Raw genomic sequence first — 26,370 nt, forward strand, 5'->3', positions numbered from 1 at the left:
TTTCCTTTGAACAGACTACCGGGGTGATTAAATTAAACTTCAGGTTAATGCCTTTAAAGTCTACAGTCTTAACACTGGCAGGACAAACAAGAAGATTACATTTATGTACTGTATAACTTAGGACATAATTTCCAAAATGTATTTAAATTCTAAAGTTGCAAAGGCAAACAGTCATATTCTATTTATTCCAAAATTAGAGATTTCCTGACTATTCACTCTCTTTGAATTCTGTTAATTAAAGCTCTAATCTGTTCTGCTGTTGCATTTTCCAATAAAACAACTTACTCAATTTAATATCACAATTATATTACTTCATTCCAAACACTACCAAGAGCTCCTTGACTTAGTTGAAACACTCTTCTCTCCAAATCTGGTTTCTAAATGAACTGCATCTCAGGCTTAATTATAATCCTAGAAGTTATGATACAGAAATATTATTTTTTGTGTACATTTCTTTTTTAACTTTTATTTTAAGTTCAGGGGTACATGTGCAGGTTTGTGATATAGGTAAACTTGTATCATAGAGGTTTGTTGTACAGATTATTCTGTCACCCAGGTATTAAGCCTGGTTCCCATTAATTATTTGCAGAAATTTTAAGCTTTAACATTCTTTAAAAAGTAATCAATATTTATGTATGATCATGTTGAACTACATTCTGACTATAAATTATGTTTGGGCAAAGACAGTTTTCTATATGATGTCTAGAAAGAGAGGAATTCACACTTTGTGGTGTCTGAAACTTAAACAATTTGAAGGGCCTTCTTTAAAAAAAAGAATACAAAACCATAAACAACAAAATTTTGTACCAAAGAAAATATTCCGAGCGCATAACAAAAATCATAAGTTATATGGCCAGGTGCAGTGGTTCACACCTGTAATCCCAGCACTCCGGAAGGCGGAGGGGGGCGGATCATCTGAGTTTGAGACTAGCCTGGCCAACATGGTGAAACCCCGTCTCTACTAAAAATACAAAAATTAGCTGGGCATGGTGCCGCGTGCCTGTAATGCCAGCTACTCAGGAGGCTGAGACAGGAGAATTGCTTGAACCCAGGAGGGCGAAGGTTGCAGTGAGCCGAGATCGCACCATCGCATTCCAGTCCAGATGACAGAGCAAGACTCTGTCTCAAAAAAAAAAAAAAAAAAAATTTAAATCACGAGTTATAAGTTTTTAAAGCTAACAAATATCATAAAAATCCATAACAAAAACATTTTTATTAATAATGCCTGATATACCTCTCTGATACTTTCTTTTCCTATATTTTTGGCTGTATATTCTTTAGTGCTTCATTTGACGACTTTATAAAATCACTTGTATATAAAGAAAATAAAAATAGTTAAATATTTTCTCTAGATAAAATTTTTTTTAATTAATGGTAGTTTAGAAATGTTCCTTTCAACATAACAACTAGGCATTGATAAATTTTTAGAGCTGCTGTCAAATTTGAGAAAAGAGTTTCTTTCATATATGAGCTGTAAGATTTCAGGGCATTTCAAATTTACTTGTGAAGTGACTAATCTTACATATTCTTTGAACTGGTAACATTCATTTACCAGTTTTACACTGAGCCCCACACCTTCATGTCATGATGCTTAGTGAGTTGGCACCATGAGTAGTAGGGGTGTTCCAAGAAGCCATCCCTATATCAGAATTCCTTGCAAAAACTCCACTATACACAGAAGTGACAAAGAATCACCTATATAGTCAAATAGCCTACTAACCCCGAACTAAACATATCCCCAACTCAACCTCCCCTTAGTCACATCCCCAAAATGCTCATGGCCACTCCAATATCACGCTAACACAAAGGGGAGGTCTAACAGAAGAGTCATCGAAGTAGAAATGGACAATGGTCTTGAAGGGCTGTGGTTAAATTTTTTTTACTTTTTCAAATTGTACAAAAACACATGACCATGTAAACACACTGCTGATACTCCTTCTAGAGTCTTAGAAGGTCAATGCAAATGAGGAGCTCTGAAACTTAAGCTTCATTAACTTCACAGGAAATCTGTCTCTGGCCCTCGAAGACTTCACACTTAGTAAAATATTTTTTAAAAAAAGAAAAAAAAAGAATAAAGGTTACTAACATAAGGGCTTTTGACTGAAAGAAGAGAGGCAGAGTTGAAAAAGGCAGAATAAGTGTATTTTCTTTTATTTTTAGCAATGAAATTATGAATGTGCCCTGGAAAGCAGTCTTGAGTATCTGTCACCGGGATTTGTATAAATCACTGTTGACAACACAACGTGCTTTCATATTATATTGCTGCTATTCTTCATTTTCAATGTAATCAAAATTCAATTGCATTTGTTTGACCTTAAACAGATCTTATTAAGCAGTGGTGAACTTTGGGAAGATGCAGTGGAAATAGTCATCTTATATATGACTGTGATGCAAACAGGCTGTTTTGGGAAGCAAGAATGTATTTGCAAATATCAAAGCAGAATCTAGTTTTATAGTTATGCATGGATATGTTGGCAGAGACAAATATTCACCTACAATAGTTTACTAGACAGAGAGTTGAGGGTTTTGGAAAATACTTTAGCTGTCAGTAGACAATAAGTACCTAAGTCACTTGGCAAAAAATTACATGAACTAGTTTCCAAATGGTTAAAACAGCTTTACTGCAATTAGCAGACACTACTATATAATTAGTAAGGTTCAGCTTCTGTTCTGGCCCTCAACACCAGCCCCACCTTAGATCAAGTGGAGGAGGTTTAATTAGTTTCATTTGAGGATAAATCAAACGCATGTGTCATACTTATTACTCATTGAAATTAAGCGACTCATTTTTAAAGTGTTAGCACTGAGGTTGCAGAGCTACTTTTGCTATTCTCTTTCCTAATCAACAAACTGCAAAATATGCCTTTAACTTTTGCATAGATATGATTAGGGGAAAATATTTTTATATAAATTTGAATATTTTGAAGATAAATACATAAAATAATTACCTGTCATCTCTCAGCTTTTCCAACTTGGCTCTTTCCCCAAAGATCATTAAAGGCAACTGTATCCCTGTTCGGGGATGTTGCTGGGAAGAAGCAATGTGGGAGCCTCTAAGACTGGAGTTATGCCACGGTAGATGGTGAATACAAAACAAAAAACAAAACAAAACAAAAAAACTCTACCTTTGGAGCATGTGAAAATGGAAAGTTCCTATCTAAGTATTCACATGGATGTCAACAGTACAGAAAACTTAGGAGAAGGAATACATACCATGCAAATAAAGCTTTTCTAGCCACAGCTATCAACATAGTCTTAGCTAATCAGAGTGTAGAGTCAAGAAATGAGAAATATTGCATTTTCCCTCACACAAATAGTAATGTGGATCCAAAGTTTACTCTCTGGCCAAGATGAATATAAAACTTAGACATGGAAAAAATCACCTACAGTTTCAGATTAGGAAGATAAGAATTGTCCACATATTAGCACCACACTTCATAGGACTCTTGAATTAAGGAAATGTATCAGACTTCATAGAGAGTAATGATGGGCTAATCAGCCAATTCTGGGTAATGAAAACAAGGCAAACTGAAACCAATCTACTCAAGATCTTATGAGAAATCAGAATTTTAGATAAGAATACTGCAGAGATAAAGTATAAATTCTGTATTTCACTAAAGAGCCAAGACTATTTTGAAATCTCTGAAAAATAAATGGTAAAAATTAATGTTTAGATCAAGAATAGTTAAAAAGTAGAGCTGTCACAAGTATCTGATCTGGAGACACAAAATATTGTAGTTCCAATGTAATCATTCATGCCCTTAAAAATATAATGAGCTTCTGATAATTAGAAAGAATCCATCATGTCCCTAATTTTGAATTTTGTGCTAAATCTGATGTCCAGTTGGACAAAGCTTTCATTATAATGTAAACATCTGCTCCTGGTAGTATGTCAAAAAAATGTATTGCATGTGAATCTCAACTAGTCATAGGAAAACCATTCTGGTATTGATGCAAGCTGATCAAATTCCAAAGGGGCATTAACTTCCCGCTATTACTGTAATGAACATTGCATAAAAGCAAAATTACAGAGAACCTCCAGCAAATAGAATTACCACCAATATAAAGTTGTTTTAATGATAAAATAACATTAAAATGATAAGTATATTACACAAATGAGAATACAACTCAGCTAAAATGACACATCCAATACTGACTCATTAAGGCCTGGCAGTAAAAATAAACATGTTTAAGAGTAAGTAATTCAGGCAGGGTGTGGTGGCTCATGCCTGTAATCCCAACACTGTGGGAGGTCGAGGCGGGAGGATCACCTGAGGTCAGGAGTTCCAGGCCAGCCTGGCCAACATGGTGAAACCCCATTTCTACTAAAAATACAAAAAATTACCCAGGAATGGTGACGTGCACCTGTAGTCCCAGCTACTTGGGAGGCTGAGGCACAAGAATCGCTTGAACCCAGGAGCCAGAGGTTACAGTGAACTGAGATGGTGCCACTGCACTCCAGCCTGGGCGATACAGTGAGATTCTGTCTTTAAAAAAAAAAAAAAAAAAAGTAAGCATAATATTTAAGCAAAAGCTTCTGTATGTTATTATCAATACAGTAGGAATCCTCAAGCTTTTGGCATGAGATACTGTTAATTCTTTGGATCCTGAGATACAAGTTGGAGAGAAATAGGAAAAAAATATGTTCAAAAACTAAATAAAGCATGGGAAAGAGTACTGAAATTATATATACTACAATTAGGGCTGAGAATTGCGAAGAGTGACAAGGGAAAGGGGCGGGTAGGGGTGGTGGCAGGGGGTGGCCGAAAGGCTTAGAAATGGCAACTGGTATGGAGATATACTACGAAGTTCCAATCTACTAGTCAGAGACATCTACCTTAACAGAATACAACAGGCAGGAAGGCCTAGACCAACTCTTAGGACCATCCGCAAAACACATTATTAACTTCAACTGATAAGAATGGCATGCAAATAAATAGCAAGGATTTTTCTAGGTGATGGGTATAGGGTAGATCCTTGTACTATTAATAGTTTCTCCACCTTTGTGTATGTTTGAAATTTTTAATGAAAAGTAAGTCTTCTTTGACCAAGTGAGGCTTATCCTGGGAATGCATGGCTGGTTCAACATTTGAAAATCAATCAGTGTAATTCACCATCTTAACAGACTAAAGGAGAAAAATCATATGATCATCTCTATACACAGAAAAAGCACTTGACAAAATTCAACATCCATTCATGATGTTTAAAAAAACCCTCAGCAAACTAGTAATAGAAATAACTTCATTAATCTGACAAATAGCATCTACAAAACTCTACAACTAACACAATGCTAACAGTAAATGACTGAATGTTTCCCCCCACCATCATTCACTCTCACCTAATCAAAATTGTAATGAAGGTTTGATAATACAAGGGAAAAAATAAAAGATATACAGACTACAAAGGAAGAAATAAAACTATGTGACCAGGCGCGGTGGCTCACACCTGCAATCACAACACTTTAAGAGGCCGAGGTGGACAGATCACTCAAGGCCAGGAGTTCAAGGCCACCCTGGCCAACACGGCGAAACCCCAACTCTACTAAAAATACAAAAATTAGCCCGGTGTGGTGGCATGTGCCTGTAGTCCCAGCTACTTGGGTGGCTGAGGCATGAGAATCACTTGAACCCAGGAGGTGGAGGTTGCAGTGAGCCAACATTGTGCCACTGTACTCCAGCCTGGGTCACAGAGTGAGACTCTATCTTAAAACAAACAAACAAACAAACAACAACAAGAAAAACTATTTATATACCTTGATGACATAATTACATAGAAAAATCCCAAGAAATCTACAAAAAAGCTAGTAGGTTTGATAAGTCAGTTTAGCTAGGTTCCAGGATACAAAGTCAACATACAAAAACCTCATAATGAACAACTGAAATTAAACTTAAATTTAAAATTTTAAAAACAGTACCATGTATAACAGCATTCAAAAACATAAAGTACTTAAAAATAAATCTAACAAAATATGTACAGAAACTGCATGCTGAAAACTACAGATTGCTGATAAAAGAAATCAAGGAATACCAACATAAATAGACATATACTATGTGCATGGATTGGAAAACTCAATATTGTTAAGATGTTACTTCTGTCCAAATGGATCTGTAGAATAAACACAATCTCAATGAAAATCCCAGCAGATATTTTTATAGAAACTTACAAACTTTAGAATCCATACAAGATTCTAAAATTTATATAAGATTTAGAATCCATATAAGATTCTAAAATTTATAAAAGATTTAGAATCCATATAAGATTCTAAAATTTATATGGAAAGGAAAAGGGCCTAGACTAACCAAAAAAATTTTGAAAAAGAAGAAAGAGTTAAGGAATCACAGTATCTGATTTTAATGCTTATTTTAATACTTATTATACTGTGTGGTATTGGCCAAAGGACAGACATACAGATCAATGGAACAGAATAGCGCAGAAAGAAATAAACCAATAAATATATGGTCAGTTGATTTTCAACAAAGGTTCACAGGCAATTCAATGGAGAGAGAACAGACTTTTTAACAAATGATGCTGGGAAAAATGGATATTCATATCCGAAAAAAAAATTAACTTCAACCAGTATCTAACAATGTATACAAGTTAATTCAAAATGGATCATAGACCTAAACGTTAAACCCAAAATCATAAAGTCTTTAGAAAAAGACATAGGAGAAAAATCTTTGTGACCTTGAGTTAGGCCATGATTTCTTAGATATACTAAAGCATAAGGCATAAAAGGAAAAAAGGTGGATAAACTGGAATTCGTCAAAAATAAAAACTTCTGCTCTGCAAAAGACACTTTTTAAGAGACTGAAAAGACAAGCCACAGACTGGAAAAATGTATTTGTAGAACACATATCTGACAGAAGACTTATATTCAGAATATATAATCAAAATTCAGTAACAAGAAAACAAAGAAAACCCAACTAAAAATTTGGCCAAAGGGTTTAACACACATTTCACCAAAGAAGGTATACAAATGCCTAATAAGCACACGAAAAGATGCTCAACATCATTAGCCATTAAGGAAATGAGAATTAGTGACATAATATTACATACCCATTAGAATGTCTATAATTTAAAAGACTGACAATACAAATTGTTGGAGAGAATGTGGAGAAAATGGAACACTTTCAAAGTGGAACACAAACATTGCTGGTGGGAAGACAAAATGGTATTTCTACTGTGGTAAATCATTTGGCAGTATATCACTTACCAATGAGGACACCACATATGGGCTCTGTCACAACTATTCAACTCTGTGGTAGTGAAAAAAAGGGCTGTACACAATACGTAAATGAATGAGTGTGGCTGTGTTCCAATAAAACCTTACATTACTAAAACTTTACTTACAGACACAAAAATTTGAATTTCACATGCTTTTCAAAAGTTCCTAAATATTTTTTTTTTTTTTCAACCATGTAAAAATGTAAAAGGTATTCTTAGCTTATGAGCCATATGAAAGCAGTTGGCAAACTGGGTTTGACCTGCAGATCATCATTTTCCAATCCCTGCCATATATGCATGAAGTTTCTTATGATAACCATAGGTACTTCATGAAGTATTCAGAAGGCTTTTTTATAACCTGAACTACATCTTTAACCACAGTGTATCTAGAATGTTGTTGATGCTCAAGGAATGTTAAACAATAATAGCGTCTTCAACTTAAAGTCCAAGCGTCTGAAAAAAACAAACAGAAAAACCAATAATAGAGTCTTTCTTAGGCATATCATACAAGGTGTACTAATAATTTTGGCTGGGCATGGTGGCTTACACCTGTAATCCCCACACTCTGGGAGGCCCAGGTGGGAGGATCACTTGAGTCCAGGAGTTTGAGATCAGCCTGGGCAACATAGTGAGATCCCCATCGCTACAAAAAATAAATTAAAAAATTAGCTGGCATGCAGCTGGGCGCAGTGGCTTACGCTGTAATCCCAGCAGTTTGAGAGGCTGAGGCGGGCGAATGACCTGAGGTCGGGAGTTCGAGACCAGCCTGACCAACATGGAGAAACCCTGTCTCTACTAAAAATACAAAATTAGCTGGGCGTGGTGGCACATGCCTGTAATCCCAGCTACTCGGAAGGCTGAGGCAGGAGAATTGCTTGAACCCGGGAGGCGGAGGTTGTGCTGAGCTGAGATTGCGCCATTGTACTCCAGCCTGGGCAAGAAGAGCAAAACTCCACCTTAAAAAAAAAAATTAGCTGGCATGGTGGTGCACGCCTGTGGTCCTAGGTACTTGGGAGGCTGAGATGGGAGGATTGCTTGAGCCTGGGAAATCTAGGCTGCAGTGAGCTGTGATTTTGCTACTGCACTCCAGCCTGGGTGACAGAGTAAGATCCTGTCTGGAAAAAAAAAAAAATTAAAAATAAAAACCAAAGTATACTAGTCATTCTCTAGACATTTTCTCTTCAATTTTTAATTGCAAAATAATCACCATGTTATAAAAGAAAAAGAAAACCTCAACCCATTGCCTGAGAACATATATTTTAGTTCAGTATGAGATTCAGAGTAATAAGCAGTATATAAATACTCATATACTTATAATATAATATAAATCTGTAAATATACAACCACAATATCAAGATTCCATGTTCAGATGTTTTTAAATTGAAAATATATCTTTTTTCTTCAGAAGAGGAATTAATAGGTCAAAGAAAACTTATTTAGCTTCAAGATAAGAAAAACAATAGTTTTTATTGCCAAATGTGTCAGTGTCTCTGCTTCTTTTTTTTTTTTTTTTTTTTTTTTTGAGACGGAGTCTTGCCCTCTCGCCCAGGCTGGAGTGCAGTGGCCGGATCTCAGCTCACTGCAAGCTCCGCCTCCCGAGTTCACGCCATTCTCCTGCCTCAGCCTCCCGAGTAGCTGGGACCACAGGCGCCCGCCACCTCGCCCGGCTTGTTTTTTTTTGTAGTTTTAGTAGAGACGGGGTTTCACTGTGTTCACCAGGATGGTCTCGATCTCCTGACCTCGTGATCCGCCCGTCTCGGCCTCCCAAAGTGCTGGGATTACAGGCTTGAGCCACCGCGCCCGGCCCGTGTCTCTGCTTCTAACTCAGTGTTAGAAGTAATTTCTAGTAGAATTCTCTTCAATGGCATTTGACTTCAGTTTCCAAAGAGTAACTTACCTTAATGTGATGCACGCCATTCACTTTTCCAATCTGCTGCTCAATGGTCCAAACACAGGAATTGCAAGTCATACCCTCAACAGAAATGGTAACAGAATTCACACCCATACTTCGATCCATTTTGATTTCCTCTTTACATTCCTGTTAGAAACAATAAACCCATTAATTTCAGCCATGCAAATAATCTTTCCTTAACTTTTCCCCCACCTCCCCAATTAAAAATATGCTATATTTTATATATGCTCAAGTGTCATGTTTAAAAAATTAAAATCTGCTAGTAATAAAATATGGTAAGCATTCTTCTTGCTTAGAAAAAAAATTCTCATTACCTTTGATGAAGTAAAGGAAAGTTGTTTCTATGGCTATGCTAACTAAAAATAAAAATTTCAATACTGTAATACAAGTAACTAGCTTTCATAGAGTGCTTTCCTGATTACTAAAGTTTCCTATACATAATCTCATTTAACATTTGTAAGTAGAAATTAAGAACTAACCAAAAATGCCCCAAATCCTTACAACAGCCAGCGACATCCCACATGATTTCCCATGCCTGTCCCCCTCGAATTTACCTGGCTTCCTCTTCTACCACTCACCAAACCCTTCTCTTTGCCAGTCATACTGGCCTCCTGGCTGTTACTCATGCAAGGATGACTCCTCACTCAAGGCCTTCGTTTTAGCTATTCTCTTGCTTTGGGACTTTCTTCTTCCAGATAACTGCTTGGCTAACTTCTTTGTCTGCAAGTCTTTGTTCGAATCTAACCTTAATGAGGACTATGCTGACCATCCTATTTAAAACTGCAACCTACATCCCTTCCACACAAACACACTCTGATTCCCCTTACCTCTGCTTTTTCTTTTGCTTTCATAGAACTTACCACCTGCTAACATACTCCATAATTTGCTGCTTTATTCTGTTTATTGCTTATTGTCTGCCTTCCTGTGGTGGTTTTAAAATATGCCCACAAATTCTTTGCTACTGCTTCCTTCAAGAGGTGGAATTTAATCCTTTCCCCTTCAGTGTGCCTGAACTTAATGACTTGTTTTTTGGTTTTTGTTGTTGTTCTGTTTTTTTTTTTTTTTGTCTTGTCTTGTTTTGTTTTGTTTTGAGACAGGGTCTCATTCTGTCTCACAGGCTGGAGTGCTGTGGCACGATAGCTCACTGCAACTTCCGCCTCCCAGATTGAAGTGATTCTCCTGCATCAGCCTCCCCAGTAGCTGGGATTACAGGCGCATGCCACCACATCCAGTTAATTTTTTGTATTTTAAGTAGAGACAAGGTTTCACCATGTTGACCAGGCTGGTCTCAAATGCCTGACCTCAAGTGATCCACCGGCCTCACTCTCCCAAAGTGCTGGGATTACAGGCATGAGCCACCACACCCAGCCTAATGACTTGTTTCTAATGAATAGACTAAGGTAGAAGTGACAAGGTGTAGCTTCCAAGACTAGGTCATAAAAAACATTGCAAGAGGAGAAAAAAGCATTGTGTTTTCCTTGTTGTCCTCTCTCCTGAATCATGAAATCTGGGGGAAGCCACCTACCATGCATGAAGACATACAAGCAGCCTTATGGAGAGGTTCATATGGCGAGGAACTGAGGCCTCATGTCAAAAACCAGCAAAGATCTAAGGCCTCCTGCCAATATCCAGGTAAGTGAACCACCTTGGAAACTGCTCCTTCAGACCCAAGTTAAGCCTTTAAACTACTGCATCCCTAGACACCACATCGACTAAAACTTCATGAGACACCCTGAGCCAGAACCACCCATCTAAGCTGCTCCCAAATTACTGAGTCATAGGAAGTCAGATAATAAATGTTTGTTGCTTTAAGCCACTAAATTTTGGGGTTATTTGTTACAATGCAATAATTAAGTAATACATTTCCCACTAGAATAAAAACTCCATTAAGATAGGACTGTTTTTTCACTGATATTAGGCTGAACCACCTAAAATCATCATAGTCAAACACTGGCAATTTCACATAAATCAATCTAATATATACCATGGAAACAGTGGTTCCTCTGATGAGGGGAAATGAGTGGTTAGGGAACAAGGGTGGGAAAAAGAATTTTCAGTGTATAACCTTTTGTACCTTTTACTTCAAATGGTATAAAACGTATTACTACATCATTTTAGTTTTGGTGAGCTCAGAGAAACTTTAACAGAAAATGCTGAACCATGCCCACTGCTACTAACAAAGCAAGATGATTAATGGACTCTTGTGACTTCTCCAACTAGTTTCTGTGGAGCTTTGAACAATTAGACCACCCAGTCTATGGTATTATGTTATAGAAGCCTGAACTAAGACATATGCATTCTTTTTAAAATTGGGATATAACTCACATGCTTTAAAATTCAGCCTTTTAACCTACAGAATGGGAGAAAAAATTTTGCAATCTACCCATCTGACAGAGGTCTAACATCCAGAATCTACAAGGAACTTAAACAAACAAAAACCATCAAAAAGTGGGCAAAGGATATGAATAGACATTTCTCAAAAGAAGACATTTATGCAGCCAACAAACATATGAAACAAAGCTCAACATCACAGATCATCAGAGAAATGCAAATCAAAACCACATTGAGATACCATCTCACACCACAGCGGCAATTATTAAAAAGTCAGGAAACAATAGATGCTGGCGAGGCTGTGGAGAAATAGGAATGCTTTTACACTGTTGGTGGGAATCTGAATTAGTTCAACTATTGTGGAAGACAGTATGGTGATTCCTCGAGGATCTAGAACCAGAAATACCATTTGACCCAGCAATCCCATTACTGGGTATATACCCAGAGGAATATAAATCATTCTACTATAAAGACACGTTCACACGTATGTTTATTGCAGCACTATTTACAATAGAAAAGACTTGGAACCAAACCAAATGCCCATCAATGATAGACTGGATAAAGAAAACGTGGTACATATACACCATGGAATACTATGCAGCCATAAAAAGGAATGAGATCATGTCCTTTGCAGGCATATGAATGAAGCTGGAAACCATCATCCTCAGCAGACTAACACAGGAACAGAAAACCAAACACTGCGTGTTCTCACTCATAAGTGGGAGCTGAACAATGAGAACACATGGATGGACACAGGGAAGGGAACATCACACACTGGGCCTGTTGCTGGGTGGGGGTTGAGGGGAGGAAACTTAAAGGATGGGTCAATAGATGCAGCAAACCACCATAGCACACATAAACCTATGTAACAAACCTGCACATTCTGCACATCTATCCTGGTTTTTTTTAGAAGAAATGAAAAAAATTCAGCCTTTTAAGATACCCAATTCAGTACTTTTTAGTACATTCACAAGGATGTGCAACCCTAATGACTATGTAGTTGCAGAACATTTTCATTACTCCAAAAAGAAATCCCATGCCCAGTAGCAACACTCCCCATTCCTCTCTACTCACAGCCCTTGGCAAACACTAATTTATTTCCTATCTCTATGAATTTGCCTGTACGGTCATTTCAAATAAATGGATTCATTCAATATGTGCCCTTGTGTGTCTGGATGCTTTCACTTAGCATAATGTTTTCAAGGTACATTGATGTGTAAAATGTATCAGTATTCCATTCTTTTCACTTTCTTGATGGTGTCCATTGAATCACAAAAGCTTTTAATTTGTGAAGTCCAATTTATCTTTCTTCTTTTGTGTTTTTTGTGTCATATCTAAGAAACCATCGCCACATTCAAAGTTATGAACATTTACTGCTATGTTTTCTTCTAAGAGTTTTTGTAGTTTTGGCTCTCATATTTAGGACTTTAATCCATTTTGAGTTAATTGTTGTACATGGTGTATGGTAAGGATCTAACATACATTGTTTTACATGTAGATGTCCTGTTTTCTCAACATCAGTTTTAAAACATTCTTGAGATGTAGTTCACATATTACATAATTCACACATTTAAAGCGTAGAATTCAATAGTTGTTAGTATATTCACAGACATGTGCAACCATCACCACAGGCAATTTCAGAACATGTGAAATTCAGAACAACAATAACAACAACAAAACATACCCCTTGGCTATCAGTCATCACCTCCTCAGCCTTCTGTCCTAGGCAACCACTATTCTACTTTGTTTGTATAGATTTTCCTCTTCTGGACATTTCATATGAATGGAATCATGTAATATGTGGTCTTTCGTGACTGGCTCCTTTCATGTAGCATATGTTCAGTGTTCATTCATGTTACAGTACATATCAGTACATCATTCCTTTTTACGGCTGAATAATATTCCACTGCATAGATATACCATATTTTATCTATTTGTCAGTTGATGAACATTTGGGTTTTTTCCATCTTTTGGCTATTATGAATAATGCTGCTATAAACATTCATGTACAAACTTTTGTGTTTTCATTTCTCTTTGGTAATACCTAACAGTAGACTTGCTGGGTCATATAACTCTACGTTTAATTGTTTGAGGATCTGCCACACTGTTTTCCAAAGGGACTGTACCATTTATTCTCCCATCAGCAGTATATGAGGGCCCCAATTGTTCCACCTCCAATACCTATGATCTTTTTTATTCTACCCATCCTAGCAGGTGTGAAGCAGTATCTCATTGTGGTTTTGATTCACATTTCTCTGATTACTAATGATGACAAGCATCTTTTCATGTGCTTATTGGGTATTTGTATATATTTGAAGAAACGTCTATTCAAGCACTCTACCCAATTTTTAATAAGGTTGTTTTGTTGCTGTTGTTGAGTTGTAAGAGTTCTTTATATTCTTGGATATTAATCCCTTATCAGATATAAGACTTTCAAATAGTTTCTTCTATCCGGTTGGTTGTCTTTCATTCTTTTTTTTTTTGGAAATAAAATTTGCTTTTAATAAAAATTTATTTTGTACATTTTTAAAATTGCAATTTTCAGGACATGTAGGAAAAATATTTTTCCTAATACTGAAATAAGCATATCTTTGGTATAGAAATCACACCCTATGTGCAATCTTTAACTTAAAAAAAAAAGTCCAGCACTTTTACACTGTTGGTTGGAGTGTAAATTAGTTCAACCATTGTGGAAGACAGTGTGGTGATTCCTCAAGGATCTAGAACTAGAAGCAATCCCATTACTGGATATATACCCAAAGAATTAAAAATCATTCTACTATAAAGACACATGCACATGTATGTTTACTGTGGCACTATTCACAATAGCAAAGACTTGGAACCAACCCAAATGTCCATCAATAACAGACTGGATAAAGAAAATGTGGCACATATACACCATGGAATACTATGTAGCCATAAAAAAGGATGAGTTGATGTCCTTTGCAGGGACATGGATGAAGCTGGAAACCATCATTCTCAGCAAACTATCATATGAACGGAAAACCAAACACTGCATGTTCTCACTCATAAGTGGGATTTGAACAATGAGAACACATGGACATAGGGAGGGAAGCATCACACACTGGGGACTGTCAGGGGGTGGGGGTTAGGCGAGGGATAACATTGGGAGAAATACCTAATGTAGGTGATGGGTTGATGGCTGCAGCAAACCACCATGGCACGTGTATACCTATGTAACAAAACTGCATGTTCTGTACATGTACCCCAAAACTTAAAGTATAAAAAAGAAAGTTCAGAACCAGACCTAATATGCTAAACAAAACTATTCTTTACCCTTCCATCTGCAGCCTTTCATTGCACCATTGTGGAGCTTCAGAATATCATTCTGTACGCATCACCATATCTACAAAGAATTAAGATGTCATATCAAAGATATCCAGAAGTCATATATGGTACAGAATTAGATGGCTTGATCATTGAAACATAATACAAACTACCAAAAAGCGACATAAGATACAGAACAAACAAAATAGGACATTGTCACTAAGGTCAAATAATATAAAAACAATCATGCTATTTAAATTTGACGTATTGGAAGCAAAGTAACTTAGTTAGAATTACGTAAATAACTTGTAAAGCTCCAAAAGTCATAGTACAGAGCCATAAATCTGATAAGGCACTTTAAAGACAGCAATCAAACATATAAAAATACAAAAACAAAAAATATTAAGTGTAAAAGCAGTAACCATAGAAATAAATAGGAAAAAAATTCATTCTTTCTAGACAGTCTTTCATTTTCTGAAATAAAGACTTCTTAGGCTGGGCGCAGTGGCTCATGCCTGTAATCCCAGCACTTTGGGAGTCCGAGGCAGGTGGATCACTTGAGGTCAGGAGTTCGAGACCAGCCTGGTCAACATGGTGAAACCTTGTCTCTACTAAAAATACAAAAAATTAGCCAGGTATGGTGGCACACACCTGTAATCCCAGCTACTGGGGAGGCTGAGGCAGGAGAATCATTTGAACCCAGGAGGCGGAGATTGCAGTGAGCCAAGATCGCACCACTGCACTCCAGCCTGGGAGACAGAATGAAACCGTGTCTCAAAAAAAAAAAAAAAAAAAAAAAGACTTTTAAAAATAATCATAGCAGGATAAAAGTATTTATCACGTTTTTAAAAGCTATCATCAAAGTTAAAATCTCTGTGAAAAAGATAACATTTTCCTTCAAGTCAACAAAGTCCTGATTCATACATTTTTTAGAGAAACAACTATACTCTTCCTACTAAATACAGGAAGAAAAAATAGCTTTTTTAATGTTAGTCAACTCTTCTTTTCAATAAACATTTAGTGAATGCTGTGTGACACCGTTTTAGGTGCTGGGGATATCGAAGTAAGTAAGACAATCATTTGCTCTAGAGAACTTAGCCTAATGGAGCTGAAACTACCATTGGCAACCTTAAAGTTACCTCCCTTGGTCCATAAGATGAAGCTCAACTTCTAACTCTGCCATGCTCGGCATGTTACTGCACAACAAATAATGGTTCACTTAGTTTGCTACTGGTAGCACTGTGGCACAATTAATATTAACCATCTACTGATAAAATTAAATTTTGTAAAGGATTCTATGAAAGTTTGAAGGGCAGAATGTGTAAGAATAAACAAGTACTGATCAACATCAAAAATAGAATCAGTATTCTGCTTTTACAAAGGTCAAGAAAACCAAGAAAAATTTCATTCTGAAGATATAGAGAACTGCTAGATATTATCCTATATATGTGTCACATGTGAAATGATGACATATGAGGGAGTATAAATTATTACACAGTCACTATCAAACAGCTAAGTATGCCAAATCAATTGTCAGGTTTCCAAGAATCACAGCGTTCTTTCAAGAGGTCCCATCATGCTTTAAGGAAACGTGCATTTTCTGGACATTTGATGGCAAGCTCTTCCACTTGAGCTGACACTGTAGATAGGGCTTCAAGAAGTTTGGTTAACAAAAATGCTGTGTCTCCAATCTGCAGCCCCACTTCCTCCAGCAGGTCTACTGTTCAGCTGCTGCTCCTGCTCAAAACGAGCCGGCCTAAACTCACAGCAATTCCCAGGGAAGATGCTGAAGAGGGGTCTGAAAATGAGGGAGAAGAGAGAGGAAGCAGGGTTGTAAAGAAACTCGTAACACCTCAGGGTCAGCCACAGGGAAGGGCTGGTGTTAACGGTGGAGGGTGTCCAGGTTCTTGGCGTCTTAAACAAAGAATTGGACAAAACGCACAAAGCAAGGAAGGAATGAAGGGATTTATTGAAAATGAAAGTACATGCCACAGTATGGGAGCAGGCCTGAGCACAGGGGCTCAAAAGGCCCTCTTAAAGAGTTTTTGTGAGTTTAAATACCCTCTACTTGGAGTACACCCTATGTAAAAGGAGAGGATGAAGTAAAGTTACAAAGTCATTTACTTGGCCTATGCTCCATGGGAGGATATTTCCTGTCATAGCTGAAGTGTGAATCAGCCTTATGTTCCTGCCTCCAGACCCTATTTTCCAGCCTCACTGGGACGGCAGAATCCGCCCAGAGCATACAAACCATCTTTCAACCGCTTGTACCCAAATCCTCCATTCTCTTGATAGTGCCTTTTGTGTATAAGTTTTCAAGTAGGAAGAAGTCCAGTTTTACTATTCAGGACCCTCACAAGGTTCACACACTGCATTTGGTTTTATGTCTCTTTTGCCTCATTTAATCTAGAATAGCTCCTTCCATATCTCTTTTCCCCCATGAAGTGACTTTTTGAAGGTCAGTTTTCTTAACATCCATTGTATCTTCTTTTTAAAATATAAACTCTTTTTTGATAATCAGGGGGATGATAGTTGGAATTATCTCTCTTAATACCTACGTAAGGTCAGTTACTACAAGAGAACAAAAGCCCAGATAGGACAGGAAAGGCAGGCTTGGGAGCAAAGGACAAATAGGATGAGTTCAGGTGGTGAGTCCAAGATGGAGTACTTAAGGCAAGCATGAAGGTATTAGGGACCTGGGAGGGGGTCAGTGGTAAGCAGTACAAGGGTATAAAAATGGAAGTAGAAGAATGTCTAAAACAAATAGATCCTATCAAAATTTTATCTAAGGATAGTCCTGAGCCTAAAAAAGGAAACTCTTCCTTATTGTTCTTATAGCTTTGACTGTCTACCTCCAGAACACAGAACTCAAACTTGCTCCTGTATCTTATGGGTCAAACGGGGCTTGTGAGGGCTGATCTAGCAAGATTACCAGAGTTGACTAAATCGTTTTATGGGAAAACATCAGATTCAACAAACAGAATTGGCAACAAACTTTTAGAAGACAATACCTTTGGTAGGTGAAGGCTAGTTTACCTGTTGAGGAATGTAAGATTGAAATACAGTTTTATCACGGGGTATGTCCCAGACCAAAGCACTGGACTAACTCTCAGGCTTACTGAGGAACTGAGAGAGATGAGTCAGGCAGAAGGGCACTGGATCATTCACCCAGGAAGTAAGTATTGAGAAATCCACAATGTGTGAGCACAAACAAAAATTATATTAATGAAGCCACTTTTCCCACTACATCTTAATTTAAGTCATATCAACTCTGAATACATATTTATTTCTGCTTTCGTAATTCACCTGCATTGATTTTTTCATAACTCTACTTAAATTGGACTTTACATGTGAAACCTCAGAGGAATTCCATCTCACTCTCACTACTTTATTACATATACACACAACTCTAATTGACTTTGTTATATATTTTATGTCCATCTTCTTCATTTTAAATGTCTTAAACATAGGTACAAAACCAGGAATATCTTTTGTAACATCCCATTGCATTCAGCAAAATGACTCGGAAAACAGAGTAAGATCATAAACAGTTTCATATGGTATGGAAAAAAAAAATGCAGGCTTCTGGGAAACCACAGTATCAAAGAGACAAAATTGGCATCCAGCTATTAGTGATGAGTGACTCTGAGAACAAAAGCATCCAACAACACTGAGGGAAATAACTTCAAGTTATTACTATGTTTTGAGCCATTCCCTAAGCAGAGATGGTAATCACCATTAGTAATATCATTTTCTAAGAGGAAGTACAATATTATGACTAGATGATCATCTCTGGTTTGGAAACAAACTACAGAAATTGAGTACAAAACATGGCACATATGAAGTCTGATTGTTCAAAACCACTTCTTAAAGCTGGTCACAGAAGCGCAAACATCATTCTAAAATTCCCCTAAAATAATCAGCACTTATAATTTGGGAAAGGCTCCTGTATTCTCAATAATCATGCAGTAAGATTTAATTTTTTTTTTTTTGCTGTTGTTTTTGTTTTTGTTTCTTGATACAGAGTCTTGTTCTGTCACCCAGGCTGGAGTGCAGTGGCACAGTCTCAGCTCACTGCAACCTCCACGTCCCAGGTTCAAGTGATTCTCCTGCCTCAGCCTCCTGAGTAGCTGGGACTAAAAGCACATGCCACCAGGCCCGGGTAATTTTTGTATTTTTACTAGAGATGGGGTTTCACCATGTTGGCCAAGCTGATCTTGAACTCCTGACCTCAAGTGGTCCACCCGCCTCGGCCTCCCAAAGTGCTGGGATTACAGGCATGAGCCACCACGCCCAGCCTTAATTCTTTTTTGGATACAACTCTATCTGCACAATTTGTGATCCTTGTGGTAATCAAGTAAATTCAAATTAGCACCACAATGAATATAATGCACCTCCATCAGGTAGATAAAAATCTCAAAATCTGACAATACCAAGTGTTGGTGAGGATATGGAGAAATGGGATCTCTCTTGTTCCACTGGTTAGAGTATAAATTAGTACAATTATGGAAACTGCCTCGTGATAGCTGGTACAGTTAAAAATATGCATATACTAAAACTCAACATTTTCTCTCCTAAGCATAGTACCCTAGATAGAGTCTCACACATGTGCACAAGGAAACAAGAACAAAAATGCTCATTGCAACAATGTTGCTAATAGATAAAACTTTGGAAGTAATCTAGATGTCCACCAACAAGGAAATGAAAAAACTGGTTGTGGTATATTTATAATGAAACATGATATAGAAGTTAAAATGAATGAACTAGAGTTGTGATTCCCACTGAGAAAAGGGGTGATGTCACCACCAACAGGACATTTCAAAATGCCTGGAGACACTTTTGGTTGTCACAACTCAGAGTGCAGCAAGGGAGTACTACCGGCATCTGGTGCATAGAGGCCATGGATACTGCCAATCATCCTGTAATGGACAAGAAAGTCCCTCACAACAAAGAATTGTCTGGCCCCAAATGTCTATAGCACTGAGAATGAGAAAGCTTGAAGCAGAACTACAAGTAGCAACAAGGATAAATCCCATAAACATAGTTTAGAAAAAAAAGTTTCAGAAGAAAGTCAAATTGTCCCTGTTTGCAGGTGGCATGATCTTATATACAGAAAACTCTAAAATATCTACTGAAAGACATAACTAAAAAATAAATTTGGGGCCGGGCGCGGTGGCTCACACCTGTAATTCCAGTACTTTGGGAGGCCGAGGTGGGCGGATCACGAGGTCAGGAGATGGAGACCATCCTAGGACACGGTGAAACCCCATCTCTACTAAAAATACAAAAAATCAGCCGGGCATGGTGGTGGGCGCCTGTAGTCCCAGCTACTCACGAGGCTGAGGCAGGAGAATGGCGTGAACCTGGGAGGCGGAGCTTGCAGTGAGCCGAGATCGCGCCACTGCACTCCAGCCTGGGTGACACCGTGAGACTCCATCTCAAAAAAAAAGAAAAGAAAAGAAAAGAAAAGAATAATCAAATAAAAAAATAAATTTGGTAAAGTCACAGATACAAAATTAACTTATTAAAATCAGCAGTGTTTCTATATGCTAATAGCAAACCACCTGAAAAAAAAAATTCCATTTACAATTGCTATAAAAAAAAAAGATACTTAGGAATAAACTTAACCAAGGAGGCGAAATACCTCTACACTAAAAGCTATAAAACACTGGCTGGGTGCAGTGGCTCACGCCTGTAATCCCAGCATCTTGGGAGGCTGAGGTGAGCAGATCACCTGAGGTCAGGAGTTCGAGACCAGCCTGGCCAACATGGAGAAACCCCATCTCTACTAAAAATACAAAATTAGCTGGGCATGATGGTGCATGCCTGTAATCCTAGCTATTTGGGAGGCTGAGGCAGGAGAATCACTTGAACCCTGGAGGCAGAGATTGCAGTGAGCTGAGATCATGCCATTGCATTCCAGCCTGGGTGACAGCGTGAGACTCTGTCTCCAAAAAAAAAAAAAAAAAAAAAACCACTAAAAAATGTCGATGAAAGAAATTGAAGATGACACAAACAAATGAAAAGCTATCCCACGTTCATGGATTGGAAGAATTAATATTTTTAAAATGGCCATAGTACCCAAAGTAATCTACAGATTTAATGCAATCCCTATAAAAATATCAATGACAGTCTTCACATAGGAAAAAACTATCCTAAAATTCATATGGAATGACAAAAGTCCCCAAATAGCCAAAGTGATCTGAAGCAAAAAGAACAAGGCTGGAGGCATCACACTAGCTGACTTGAAAATATGTTGCAAGGCTATAGTAATCAAAGCAGCATAGTACTGGTATAAAAACAGGCACATACACAATGGAACAGAATAGAGCCCAAAAATAAATTCATGCACCTACAGCCATCTGATTTTCAAAAAAAGGTACTAAGAATACTGTTAGTCCATTTTTGCATCACTATAAGGAAATACCTGAGACTGGGCAATTTATAAAGAAAAGAAAATTTATTTGGGCTCATGGTTGTACCGGCTATACAGAAGCATGATGCTGGCATTTGCTTCTTGTGAGGGCCTCAGGAAGCTTACAATTATGGCAGAAGGCGAAGGTATGCCAGCATGTCACATGGCAAGAGAATGAGCAAGAGAGACCAGGGGGAGGTCCCAGAATCTTTTAAACAACCAGATTTCTCCTTCCTGTAAGAGATGGGGGGAAAAAAAAAAAAAAAAAAGCACACAATATCTTGCTTATCACCAAGGAGATGGTGCCAACCAAACCAGTCATGAAGGATTTTCCCCCATGATCCAATTGCCTCTCACAAGTCCCACCTCCAACATTGGGAATCACATTTCAACATGAGATTTGGAAAGGACAAACATTCAAACCATATCAAACACCACTGCTCTCTTCAATAAGTGGTGCTGAGAAAATTGAACAGCCACATGCAGAAGAATGAGACTAGACCCCTACCTCTCACCACATACAAAAATCTACTCAAAATGGATTCAATGCTTAAATATAAAATCTGAAGCTATGAAACTACTAGAAGAAAACATAGAGGAAATGCTTTACAGCATTGGGCTTAGCAAGGAAGTTTTGAATGGACCTCAAAAGCACAGACAACGAATCAAAAGTAGACAAATGGGATTACATAAAACTGAAAAGCTTTTGCACAGCAAAGGAAACAATTAACAAAGTAAAGAGACAATCTACAGAATGGGAGAAAATATTTACAAACTATACATTTATCAAGGGGTTAATATCCAGAATATATAAAGAACTTAACGCAAAATAACCCAACTAAAAAATGACCAAAAGACCTTAATAGACATTTCTCAAAAGAAGACATACAAATACCCAATAAGCACATGAAAAAACACTCAACATCACTAATTGTGTTAGGCGGCTCTTGTATTGCTATAAAGAAATACCTGGCCGGGGCAGTGGCTCACACCTGTAATCCTACTACTTTGGAATGCCAAAGCAGGCAGAATGCCTGAGCCCTGGAGTCTGAGATAAGCCTGGGCAACATGACAAAACTCCGTCTCTACAAAAAATACAAGTTAGCCAGGTGTAGTGGCATACACCTGTATTCCCAGCTACCCGGGGGTTGAGGTGGGAGGATCACATAAGCCCAAGAGGTCAAGGCTCTGGTAAGCTGTGACTGGGCCACTGCACTCCAGCCTAGGTGAAAGAGCAAGACCCTGTGTCCATTAAAAAAAAAAAAAGAAAAGAAAACTAAGAAATAACTGAGACTGGGTAATTGATAAAGAAAAGAGGTTTAATTGACACACAGTTCTGCAGGCTGTACAAGCATGGTGTCAGCATCTGCTCAGCTTCCAGTGAAGCCTCAAGGAGCTTTTGTTCATGGTGGAAGGTGATGTGGGAGCAAGAGAGAGAGAATGGGAGGTGCCACACACTTTTAAACAACCCATGTGAACTCACTTATCACCAAGGGGATAGTGCAAAGCCATTCATGAGGGATATGCCCCCATGTTCCAAACCCTTCCCACTGGGCTCCACCTCCAACACTGGGGATTACATTTTAACATGAGATTTGGCCAGGACACAGATCCAATCCATACCACTGATCACCAGGAAAATGCAAATGAAAACCACAAGGAGATACCAACTCACTCCAGTTAGAATGGTTACTATCAAAATAACAAAAGAAAAGAGGGGTGGTGACGATACGGAGAAAAGGGAACACTTATACACAGTTGGTGGGATTGTAAATTAGTATGGCCACTATGGGAAACAGTATGGTGATTCCTCAAAAAATTGAAAATTGAACTACCATATGATCCAGCAATCCTACTACTGGGTATTTATTCAAAGGAAATGAAATTGTTATGGTGAAGAGATTATCTGCACTTCCATGTTTATTGCAGCAGTATTTACAATAGCCAAAATATGGAATCAATCCATGTCCAACAATGGATAAATGGATAAACAAAATGTGGTGTATATATATACATGGAATATTATTCAGCCATAAAAAAGAATAAAATTCTGCCATCTGTCACAACATGGATGGACCTGGAAGACATCATGTTAAGTGAAATAAGCCAAATACAAAAAGACAAATACCACATGATCTTGCTCATGTGGAATTAAAAAAAAAAAAAAAAAAAAAAAGATTGATGTCATAGAGTAGAACAGTGGTTACCAGAGGGAAGGACGGGGAGGGAAGGATGGAAAGAGGTTGGTAAATGGGTACAAGGTCACATTTAGATAGAAGGAATAAGTTCTGGTGTTTTTATTGCACAGTAGGTTGAGGATGGTTAACATTAAGGTATTATACATTACAAAATAGCTAGATGAGAGGCTTTTGAATGTTCTCATCACAAAGCACTGATAAATGTATAAGGTGATAGATATACTAAATACCCTGATTTGATCTTTGTACAACATGTAGATGTATCAAAACATAAAATTGTCCCCCATAAATATGAATAATTATAATGTGCCATAAAAATAATTTTAAAAACAAATGAACTAGAAGTATTTTTATGTATCAATATATGTTGATACATAAATGCATGTTCTAAGAAAACAATGTTCTAAGAAAAATGTTCTAAGAAACATTATTCTAAGAAAACAATGCTCTAAGAAAAACGCAAATGACAAAGTGATAGTTTGACACCATCTAATACATTTTAAAATATGCAAGACAAAATAAAACAATGTTTATGAATAAAAAATAAAATGCTGATGTTATGTCCAAAAAAAGGATACAAAGGTTTAAAAACATAAAACAATGTTATACATTGTTTTTGTATGCATACATATATAGTTGTGAAAATATAAAATAGTAAAAATACAAAAATGTGCACAGACATGATAAACTCCAAATTCAATAGACTGAGGTGGGAGAGAGGAGAGGAGCGACTTAAGAGGAGCACAAAGGGGAAATGCAACTATATATTCAATGTTTAACTTCTTAGGCTGGGTAGTGAATATACAGGTATGTTATAGTACTACCTATACTCATTGTAGGCCTAAATTATTTCATCTCATAAAGCCAGCTCATTTTCTCATTTTAATGGGAAATGAAAAAGAAAAAAAAAATAGGAAGTATGCAGAAATTAAGAGAAAAGTTACTGAAACTGAAATAATTCAATAAGTAAGACCAATGATAAATTCACATATATAAAAAGCCCAAATAACCTGTTTTATTATACCGAGGCTATAAAAACATGCCTATTTTATTAATAAATAGATGATTTCTAGCTATGCAAATAACATTCAACTAGTTGTCTTCAAGGTATCTATATAATATTTCCAGATCAATTAATTTTTTTCCTACCCATTCACTTTTATTTAAAATCACTACCACCTCTAAAATGAAAACAAAAGGGGAAAGCATTAGCTTCTCTATTATCTTATATAATGCATCCTTTTCTTTTAAATTGTATAAACCTTTAAAATGAAAATTAATCTTATTAACCTGTTTCCAAAATACTGAGTGTCTAATTTCTTTCATCAAACAACCAGTATTATATAAACAGAGGACTAAGATTCCAGATGAAACAGCTGAAGTAGGCAGGTATATATTAAAAAACAACAGTTCTTGTCAGGCACAGTTGCTCACGCCTGTAATCCCAGCACTTTGGGAGGCCAAAGTGGGCAGATCACGACATCAGGAGTTCGAGACCAGCCTGGCCAATATGGTGAAACCCCATCTCTACTAAAAATACAAAAATTAGCCAGGCGTGGTGGCACATGCCTGTAATCCCAGCTACTCGGAGAGTGAGGCAGAAGAATTGCTTGAACCCGGGAGGCAGAGGTTGCAGTGAGCCAAAATCACACGACTGCATCCCAGCCTGGGCGACACAGTGAGACTCCATCTCGGGAAAAATAAATAAAATAAATAACAGTTTTTTTCATTTGACCATTCCTAAAAGATAAGTTAGCAATACTTAAACACATTAATAAGGTCGAAAAAGAACAGAACATTCAAATTAAAAGGCAATGTACTTCACTGGCCATTTTTGTGACTCCTAGACTAGTCATAGCATCTCTACAAATAAGCTGTCCTATGATAACAATACAGATACTTCAGATTTCTATAGCACTGCATGCATCTCACAACAATCCTGCTATGTAAATAGAATCATAATCTTTTAAAATTAAGGAAGCTAAAGTTGAAACTTATCTATGTTCATACAGTCAATTCAGACTGGAGTCCAAAGATAACAATAACCTCAAAAGGATTAACTTAACAGGGCAAGGTTTGCAAAAGTCATGAAGTAAAACCAGCCAAAGGTGAGAGTGGTGTGGAGAGAATGCTTGAAAAATACCGATACCCTGCAATAAACACAGGTAGAAACAGGTTCCCCAAAAGTCAGAAATATGCCTCAAGTATCTATGTCCCTTTCCAACAGGGGCTAAGCAAGTGCTGCCATGTCAATAACAGACAAAAGGTAGAAACATGTTTTTAGTGTGTGCGGAACTTTTCTTGCAAGGCAGTTATCATTATCTCAGGAAGGAATGGGGAAGTAGAATTCAACTATTTGAAATTACAAATGAGTCAGTTGCTTTTCAACAATGTTACGTGTTAAATATGGTCTTGGTGCAGGAATCTTAGAGTCTCTGAAGGCTATTTGGTGATTGGAATGCTTCTTCTCCCTCATCAAAACAATCACCTGATTACACATGTAATACCCATGTAACAAACAAGCACACGTACCACCAAATGTAAAAATATTAAAAAGAAAAGAAAATTTATTTTTAAATCACCTGATTCAACTTGTCAGACACAATCTATGTCTAAATCAAGAACTGCCTGTAATGTTATTGCTTTATTCATAGGGAAACATCCATCTTACGATTTTACTTCTAAGGCAAAATAGTGCCAAAACTAACAAATGCAAAAACATTAAATGCCTATGAAAACTAAAATAACTGTCAGTATTTAACCACTTATGTTGAATAAGTTGAAAAGACAGGCTAGACATGGTGGCTCATGCCTATAATCCAAGCACTTTGGGAGGTTGAGGCGGGTGGAGTGCTTGAGCCCAAGAGTTCGAGACCAGCCTGGGAAACATAGTGAAACCGTGTCTCCACGAAAAATACAAAAATTAGCTGAGCACGGTGGTGCACCCCTGTAGTCCCAGCTACTCAGGAGGCTGAGGTGGGAGGATCACTTGAGCCTAGTAG

General features: G+C 37.4%; 1 protein-coding gene and 1 pseudogene across 3 annotated transcripts in view; both read right to left on the bottom strand.

The window, feature by feature from the left end:
- Nucleotides 1-26,370, bottom strand: part of ATP7A (ATPase copper transporting alpha) — a 144,590-nt gene that overhangs the window by 71,070 nt on the left and 47,150 nt on the right. For 2 of the 3 annotated variants that reach the window (XM_025373494.1, XM_025373492.1), the window contains exon 2: nucleotides 9,122-9,262. In XM_025373494.1, coding sequence (XP_025229279.1) covers nucleotides 9,122-9,241 — 120 coding nt within the window. In that variant the 5' untranslated portion in view covers nucleotides 9,242-9,262. Of the gene's footprint in view, nucleotides 1-9,121; nucleotides 9,263-16,361; nucleotides 16,554-26,370 lie in introns of all 3 variants that reach the window. The other variant, XM_025373493.1, reaches the window with a different exon arrangement.
- LOC112615178 overlaps nucleotides 16,282-26,370 on the bottom strand; it is a 40,964-nt pseudogene continuing 30,875 nt past the window's right edge.

The sequence above is a fragment of the Theropithecus gelada genome, chromosome X (genome assembly GCF_003255815.1).
Source record: "Theropithecus gelada isolate Dixy chromosome X, Tgel_1.0, whole genome shotgun sequence".
Lineage (NCBI taxonomy): Eukaryota > Metazoa > Chordata > Mammalia > Primates > Cercopithecidae > Theropithecus > Theropithecus gelada.